Genomic DNA, 9,036 nt, shown 5'->3' with positions numbered 1-9,036 from the left:
TGAACAAGGTCAAAATAATATCAACTGATTGAAAATCATTACACTTCCCTTCCCCCCACCAATAATTAGTTAGTCTCAGAATACATTCTACTACAGTAGGTTTACTATCCCATTTCCTATAAGCACTTTGTTAAGGTGAGACTTTAAAATGTTCTCACATATGACTCAAACAGATTAAGGCACTTAATTGAAGTGAGAAGACCAGATTTGAGAAGTAGGTAAAGGTTAAGAAAATGAAATATATTTCAGAATTGACTAGCTACTGGAATACTTTCTTTGCTAAAAATTAAATATGTAACAAAGAGTGAAGGCAATTATTTACAAAATAAAATGCTTTTTATAGCTTTTCTTTCTACATCTAACAATTCAGTGTATCTCAAGGCTAAAATACAGCATGTTATCTAAATTCCATCTCCACAACTTTGTGGTCTCTCAGTACTATTTCAAGAACAAACTGAAATTTTTCCAGCCTGATCCTCTCAAGACTATAATGGGTGTCACTTAAAAGACCTCAGGAATGACAGTGTTGGAACTACTAATATGTCATTAATCACATTAGTGACATCATTTCATTTATTGTTGAAGAACTTCACTTATTCTTAAAATGAACCAGTAACACATAAATTATGAGGACCCTAAGAAGACAGTGGAAATCTCACCATCAGTTTTCATTGTCTTATATTGCTACACTAGACCATCAATGCCCATTAAAAAATTATCTAGCCCTTTCCTAAATGTTTATTTTTTAAAAAAAAATATGTATTTATTTACTTTATTTGACTCCATTGGGTCTTACTTGAAGCCTGAGTGATCTTTCAGTTGTGGTACTCAAACTCTTAGTTTCAGCATCTGGGATCTAGTTCCTTGACCAGGGATCAAACCCAGGCCCCCTGCTTTAAGAGTGTGGAATGTTAGCCTCTGGATCACCAGGGAAGCCCTGGTATTATTTTAAACATTCAAGGCTCAATTAGGGCTTTCCTGGTGGCTCACACAGTAAAGAATCTACCTGCAATGCAGGAGACTCAGGTTCGATCCCTAGGTCGAGAAGATCCCCTGGAGAAGGGAATGGCTACCCGCTCCAGTATTCTTGCCTGGAGAATCCCATGAACAGAGGAGTCTGGTGGGTTACAGTCCATGGGTTCACACAGAGTCAGACACGGCTGAGCGAGTAACACAAACAAGGCCTCAACTGATAAAATTATAAAAATATCCCTCTTCATGAAAATTTGATTCAACTTGTAAAATCTGCTACTCGTAAGTTTATCAGCGTGTAAACTGGAGTACTTTCATTAGAACGAAGGCCTTTCCAGTTGGGCAAATAATACTATCAAGCTACCCCATATTTCACTGTGATGTGCTTAAGGTCAGAGGTCGTTTAAAAAAATAATTGTAAACTACAAGACCCATATGTTTCCTTTTCTCTGCTAGCCCTAAAATAATAAACTAAGATAACAAATAGAATTCTGCAGGCTTTGGTTAGAAGCCTTTATCTTCTGAAGAGACTTGAGAAGGAAGATTTAACTGACCTTTCCATGTAAGAAAGCATATCAACTACTGAGATTTGTCTTTCCTGTTGGCACCACCCTACAAAAGAAGTGAGAAGTTAAAATCAGCTCCAACTTGTGCAAATTAAAAGTAACCTTCAGGCTAATGGGTTTTCAACACCACTCCTTACCAGGCAAAAAAAAATGTGCCCCATAAAATTAAACTACCTCCTCCAAACTGACTTCACTAGTAAATTACAACATTAAATACAGTAAAATTGAAATTACTGCAAAACAATCCCCCCGCGCCACCCCCCCCCCCGCCCCCTGGTAACCCTCCTGTCATTGGTAGAATTGGTAGAATTTAGTCCGTCTTTAATGGAGTCCTCCACTAGTTCTGGGGTCCAAAACCAAAAAGAGGTGAAGAAAATGTAAAAACTGTAAAAGACATGACAGAACAATTAATGGCCAGGAAAATAAATCAGAACTTTGAGAAAATTAGAACTACAGTTTAAAAACATAAATGTTTTAGCCATTTACTAAAGGCTAAATTTAAAGAATGTAAATCGTTTTTACTTTGCAGAAGGTTACCCATTGTTTTCACTTTCTTTGAAGTAGAGATCAGAAGGAAATAATCAATTAATTAGCATTGTAATGAGTTTGTAAGGTGGTAGCTCTTAAGTGGAGAAGGCAATGGCAACCCACTTCAGTGCTCTTGCCTGGAAAATCCCATGGATGCAGAAGCCTGGTAGGCTGAGGTCCATAGGGTCACTAAGAGTCGGACAGGACTGAGCAACTTCACTTTCACTTTTCACTTTCATGCATTGGAGAAGGAAATGGCAACCCACTCCAGTGTTCTTGCCTGGAGAATCCCAGGGATGGTAGATCCTGGTAGGCTGCCGTCTATGGGGTCGCACAGAGTTGGACACAACAGAAGCGACTAAGCAGCAGCTCTTAAGCATTAACTCTGGCAATCACTAAAAATTGTCTGTATTTTCACTAACTGATGGAGTCTAAATAGGGTTTTAAAATAGAGTTGGAAATCATAAACACATTGTTGACTGAATATTCTGTACTAAGAACTAAACCAGTTTCTTTAGATGTAAAATACTAAGGAGAGGAGGACTCTACAATCCACTTAAAAAACTGACCAAACATATACAAATGTAGAGACAATTCATGAACCACAAGTTGACAGTACAAATTGTGCAGCTAATCTTAACAGTAAGACAAGGAAAGGCACAATTATCATGAAATTATATAAAGGTAAACTGTTCGGTTTGGTCTGAAAGGCAGGGGGAAAATATAAGAAGAGGTCCATCATGGAAGTATTACTTCGGCAACGGTTGTACAGGATGGACTAAAGAGAAAAGTACAAACTAATATTAATCCTAATAATACAGAACTACAGTTGCTAGATACTGTCCTAAATATTCTCATATATTAACATGCTAAGTCCTCACAATAATGCAATGAGGCCAACACTGTCATTATCTCATTTGACAGAGGAGGAAAGTGAAGCATTTAATTGTCTGATATTTGCAGTAAGTTTCCTGCATAGCAACCCCCATGGAAGCTAATAAAAATAAAGCATGCTTCATTATCGAAGCAGATACTATGGTCCAGAGAAGAACACTCACGTGAAAGTGAAAGTCACTCATTCCTATCAGACACTTTGTGACGGCATGGACTGTATAGTTCATGAAATTCTCCAGGCCAGAGTACTGGAGTGGGTAGCCGTTCTTTCTCTATGGGATCTTCCCAATCCAGGAATCGAATCCAGGTCTCCCACATTGCAGGCGGATTCTTTACCAGCTGAGCCACCAGGTAACCCCAAGAATACTGGAGTGGGTAGCCTATCCCTTCTCCAGTGATCTTCTGGACCCAGGAAGCAAACAGGGGTCTCCTGCATTGCAGGTGGATTCTTCACCAGCTGAGCTACCAGGGAAGCCATTCAAATACTAAAAATACCGTTTTTCAACGTTTTTATTATGGAAAAATCAAACTATAAAGTAGAAATAATAGTATAATGACCAATCCCCCCCGCATCTTGATTCCTCTACTGTACCTCCATTCATTATCCATCTACCCTTCCTTCAGTTCAGTTCAGTTCAGTCGCTCAGTCGTGTCCGACTCTTTGCGACCCCATGAATTGCAGCACGCCAGGCCTCTCTGTCCATCACCAACTCCCGGAGTCTACCCAAACCCATGTTCATCGAGTCGGTGATGCCATCCAACCATCTCATCCTCTGTCGTCCCCTTCTCCTCCCGCCCCCAATCCTACCCAGCATTAGGGTCTTTTCCAATGAGTCAACCCTTCGCATGAGGTGGCCAAAGTATTGGAGCTTCAGCTTCAACATCAGACCTTCCAATGAACACCCAGGATTGATCTCTTTTAGGATGGATTGATTGGATCTCCTTGCAGTCCAAGAAACTCTCAAGAGTCTTCTCAAACACCACAGTTCAAAAGCATCAATTCTGCGGCACTCAGCTTTCTCCACCGTCCAACTCTCACATCCATACATGACCACTGGAAGAACCATAGCCTTGACTAGATGGACTTATGTTGGCAAAGTAATGTCTCTGCTTTTAAACATGCTATCTAGGTTGGCCATAACCTTCCTTCCAAGTAGTAAGCGTCTTTTAATTTCATGGCTGCAGTCACCATCAGCAGTGATTCTGGAGCCCAAAAAAGTAAAGTCTGACACTGTTTCCACTGTTTCTCCATCTATTTCCCATGGAGTGATGGGACCAGATGCCATGATCTTAGTTTTCTGAACATTGAGCTTTAAGCCAACTTTTTCACTCTCCTCCTTCACCTTCATCAAGAGGCTCTTTAGTTCTTCTTCACTTTCTGCCATAAGGGTGGTGTCATCTGCATATCTGAGGTTATTGATATTTCTCCTGGCAATCTTGATTCCAGCTTGTGTTTCTTCCAGCCCAGCGTTTCTCATGATGTACTCTGCATATAAGTTAAATAAGCAGGGTGACAATATACAGCCTTGACGTACTCCTTTTCCTATTTGGAACCAGTCTGTTGTTCCATGTCCAGTTCTAACTGTTGCTTCCTGACCTGCATACAGGTTTCTCAAGAGACAGGTCAGATGATCTGGTATTCCCATCTCTTTCAGAATTTTCCACAGTTTATTGTGATCCACACAGTCAAAGGCTTTGGCATAGTCAATAAAGCAGAAATAGATGTTTTTCTGGAACTCTCTTGCTTTTTCGATGATCCAGCGGATATTGGCAATTTGATCTCTGGTTCCTCTGCCTTTTCTAAAACCAGCTTGAACATCTGGAAGTTCACGGTTCACGTATTGCTGAAGCCTGGCTTGGAGAATTTTGAGCATTACTTTGCTAGCATGTGAGATGAGTGCAATTGTGCGGTAGTTTGAGCATTCTTTGGCATTGCCTTTCTTTGAGATTGGAACGAAGACTGACCTCTTCCAGTCCTGTGGCCACTGCTGAGTTTTCCAGATTTGCTGGCATATCGAGTGCAGCACTTTCACAGCATCACCTTTGAGGATTTGAAATAGCTCTACTGGAATTCCATCACCTCCACTAGCTTTGTGCGTAGTGATGCTTTCTAAGGCCCACTTGACTTCACATTCCAGGATGTCTGTGATTACCGGTATTCACGGTAATCCAAGTCTATGCCCCGACCAGTAACGCCGAAGAAGCTGAAGTTGAACGATTCTATGAAGACCTACAAGACCTTCTAGAACTAACACCCAAAAAAGATGTCCTTTTCATTATAGGGAACTGGAATGCAAAAGTAGGAAGTCAAGAAATACCTGGCGTAACAGGCAGGTTTGGCCTTGGAGTACAGAATGAAGCAGGGCAAAGGCTAATAGAGTTTTGCCACGAGAACGCACTGGTAATAGCAAACACCCTATTTCAACAACACAAGAGAAGACTCTACACGTAGACATCACCAGATGGTCAACACCAAAATCAGATTGATTATATTCTTTGCAGCCAAAGATGGAGAAGCTCTATACAGTCAGCAAAAACAAGACCAGGAGCAGACTGTGGCTCAGATCATGAACTGCTTATTGCCAAATTCAGACTTAAATTGAAGAAAGTAGGGAAAACCACTAGACCATTCAGGTATGACCTAGATCAAATCCCTTATGAGTATACAGTGGAAGTGACAAATAGATTTAAGGGACTAGACCTGATAGACAGAATGCCTGATGAACTATGGACAGAGGTTCGTGACATTGTACAGGAGACAGGGATCAAGAAAATCCCCATGGAAAAGAAATGCAAAAAAGCAAAATGGCTGTCTGAGGAGGCCTTACAGATAGCTAGGAAGAGAAGAGAAGCGAAAAGCAAACGAGAAAAGGAAAGATATTCCCATCTGAATGCAGAGTTCCAAAGAATAGCAAGGAGAGATAAGAAAGCCTTCCTCAGCGATCAGTGCAAACAAATAGAGGAAAACAACAGATTGGGAAAGACTAGAGACCTCTTCAAGAAAATTAGAGATACCAAGGGAACATTTCACGCAAAGATAGGCTCGATAAAGGACAGAAATGGTATGGACCTAACAGAAGCAGAAGATATTAAGAAGAGGTGGCAACAATACACAGAAGAACTGTACAAAAAAGATCTTCACGACACAAATAATCACGATGGTGTGATCACTCACCTAGAGCCAGACCCTTCCTTATTTTGGAGTAAATCGTGGACATTTTATCACTTCACCATCACTAAATCTTTCAGCATGTTATCTCCAAAAGATAAAGGCTGTTTTTCCTTCTAAATATAACAATAATATCCTAAAATTTTAAAATTACAATTCTTTCATGTAAAATATTAATTCCAAAAATATACTTCACTTTAATACTTACTGGAAGCTTCCCTGGTGGTTCTGTCGATAAAAATCCGTCTGCAATTCAGGAGATGTGAGTTCGATCCCTGGGTCGGGAGGATCCCCTGGAGAAAGGAATGGCAACCCGCTCCAGTATTCTTGCCTGGGAAATTCCATGGACAGGCTTGCCATGTATTAGTATTACACACTTCCACGTTTGGTGGTAGTAGTTTAGTCGCTAAGTCGTGTCTGACTCTTGCGACCCCATGGACTCTATCCCGACTGAGCCACTAGGAAAGCCCCACTTCCCCGTTTACTAGTTCGTTTCAACTGCTTTTTTTCTTTCCCTTTTTTCACTCTTACTAAAAGGAAAGTCTATCTTGAGTTACTCAAAGCCCTGCCATAGGCTTTCCCGACACAGCGCCCCGCAGCGGTAGGGCCGGCTATCCGGCTCCTACAAGCCTGGTCCTGACCATTTCCCAGATGGGCATGGGCCTCGGGAGCGGAAGCAGCGAAGCAAGGGCTCAGTTCCCCAGCCGAGCGACCCCGGCCCCGCCCCCGCCCTGGTTGCCTAGGCGACGAAGGGCCGCAGGGCTGAGGCGAGATCATGGCGACGTTTGTGGGGACGACACCTGGGGGAACGACTCCCGCGGGAATGACTCCGGCGGGAACCACACCCGAGTCGGAGGTACGCCGTCTCTGCCCGGTACCCACGACCCCCGAGCACCCGACCTCTCCCGCAGGCCGAGGCTGTTCCCTCAGAGGCGCCCAATGCCCGAGTTGGGTGCTCGGCCCCGAGTGGGTGCGAAGCCCGGGCGGCGCGGGCTCTCCGGGAGTGAAGGGGGATCCCGGAGCCACCGTCCCGCGCTCCCCTTGCCCTGTCGCCCCTCCGTGCTCCCGAGGGTAAACTAAAAATCCCTCCATTGGATGGTTCTTTGCCCATAAGGCCTCACAAATACGCGCTTTTCCCAGGATTCTCTGCACTTAAAAGGGAATTTTGAAAATTTTAAATGAGCGCGTCTCCTTTGTAAATGACTACTAATTCTCTTCAGATATCACAGTTCTGTTGCTCAAAAGGTGTCATGGAATAGTTACTCTTCACTGACAGTGGGTTGATGAATATTTGAAGGCCAGTGTTTCCCGTATTATTTTACCATTTCTCTAAATAAGTAAATAGTTGATAGATGGGACAAAGGAGGAACGCCTAGAAAATCAACCTTCCGGTTATGGCTGAGTTGCTCATTAGCCCCTTGTCTTTAGGAAGTATTTAACATTCTTAGGCCTCCAGTGGTTTCCTGTGCAAAATAAAGATTTCTTCTCAGGCCCTTCCCAGCACTAATTCTTAGTAATAAATGGGTTACTCAGAAGCTTTGTATCCTGAGATTTTAATTAAAAATATTTTCCAGATACTACTAAGAAATGTTTAAATCTTCTCATACTGAGTCAATCATGTTGTTATAAGAAGTTTTTTCTTCAGCTTTTTTAAGACTCTGAAGGTGAATAATAATGTTATAATTAACATTGATGGGTTAAACTCACTTATTAGTCTAAATAGCATTTATTTATTTATTTATTTATTTATTTATTTATTTATTGTACAGAAGATGTGTATGAGCTGCAGGTTTATAAATGAGGATACGCAGAGCCAGTAATGCAGTGCCTTGCCCAGAGATATGCAAGTCATTCCCAACCGGTTCTTCCCAATACTGTATGCAGACCACTAAAGCTGCTGACTCTCCTGTGAACCTTTTGAAATTAGCATACATTAAAACTACATTTTAATGTGATAAACTGGTTACTAAGCCAGTTATTCCCTTGTGATCTGTAATGTAAGTAATACGGTTTCAAAAATGGCATAGGGAATTTCCCATTTAAATCATGGTATATAAATATATACAAAAACTTTCTTGTGAGAATACACCCAATACTTATCCATGTATCAATAATAGAAATATCCTTTATAAGTAACTGATAATTTGGAATTAATGAACCTGCACTTCAAAAAAAAAGAAATACCCCTTAATTTTTTTTAAGATGCAAAAAAATACCATGTTCCAGGCTGAGGGGGAATCACTTTTTATAAAGGATAAGTGAAACTAAGGAACCAGTTATAGACCTGAGGTGATTATCTGCCATCTTAGCACTGTCATTGAGCTCTTTTGTTTAACTTCTTGGAGGAGCAGCAGGTATTCCTCATGACAGTCAATTCGGGATATGCTTAGTCATTTAGTTAGTAACAAACTGAAAAAGTAAAGTTGGAATTTGGACTCAGTTAACTGTTCGTTTGCTAAGATTAACAGTCTGCATCTTAAAGACTTCATTCTAAAACCAGAGTTCCTGTAGTTCATGGAGAAGACAGTTGATCCTTAGTGTTGTGTCATTCATTAGAATAAGTTCTGCCTGCCACCCATTTGTGCCCACTGTGGATTTCAGGGGTTAGATGGAAAAGATGGCAAAAATCTCTCTTGGTGTCTCTATTCACGAGGCTGCTTCTTTTCAGTTAGGTATTGAAAGGTACTTGTAAGGTCAGATTCTTTCCAGAGTTGATCCCTGGAAACCTAGTTTCTTATAGTATTATTTCTCAATAATTTGTACCCAAATTGACTTAGCCAGTGGACCATTCAGTCATCCGAGCCAAACGATAGTGAAATATTTCTTTTTTTGCCAAGTTTTTTTGAAATAAAGCATACACTTTCAATAGTCTGAGGTTTCCCACTTGTTGTTTGTTGTCAGCACCTA

The 9,036-nt window shown here is 41.2% G+C and overlaps 1 protein-coding gene and 1 long non-coding RNA gene across 7 annotated transcripts in view; one reads left to right on the top strand and one right to left on the bottom strand.

Moving 5' to 3' along the window:
• LOC145537976 (uncharacterized) overlaps nucleotides 1-6,845 on the bottom strand; it is a 71,673-nt gene extending 64,828 nt beyond the window's left edge. The window contains exons 1-3 of the long non-coding RNA XR_014076547.1: nucleotides 6,771-6,845; nucleotides 6,338-6,422; nucleotides 1,527-1,584 (exon numbers count right to left, since the gene is read on the bottom strand). This is a non-coding gene — a long non-coding RNA (uncharacterized LOC145537976). The remainder of the gene's footprint in view (nucleotides 1-1,526; nucleotides 1,585-6,337; nucleotides 6,423-6,770) is intronic.
• A 25-nt stretch (nucleotides 6,846-6,870) lies between these two features.
• Nucleotides 6,871-9,036, top strand: part of CABCOCO1 (ciliary associated calcium binding coiled-coil 1) — a 150,523-nt gene continuing 148,357 nt past the window's right edge. For all 6 annotated transcript variants that reach the window (XR_014076538.1, XR_014076539.1, XR_014076541.1 and 3 more), the window contains exon 1: nucleotides 6,871-6,985. Coding sequence is in view for 1 of the 6 variants with exons in the window: in XM_081569062.1 (XP_081425188.1) it covers nucleotides 6,905-6,985 (81 nt within the window). In the remaining 5 variants the exon portion in view is untranslated. The remainder of the gene's footprint in view (nucleotides 6,986-9,036) is intronic.

Source organism: Giraffa tippelskirchi, chromosome 2 (assembly GCF_054371585.1).
Source record: "Giraffa tippelskirchi isolate mGirTip1 chromosome 2, T2T-mGirTip1v1.2.pri, whole genome shotgun sequence".
Lineage (NCBI taxonomy): Eukaryota > Metazoa > Chordata > Mammalia > Artiodactyla > Giraffidae > Giraffa > Giraffa tippelskirchi.
The sequence above is the reverse complement of the archived record's forward strand: the minus strand, read 5'-3'. Positions and strand labels throughout refer to the sequence as shown.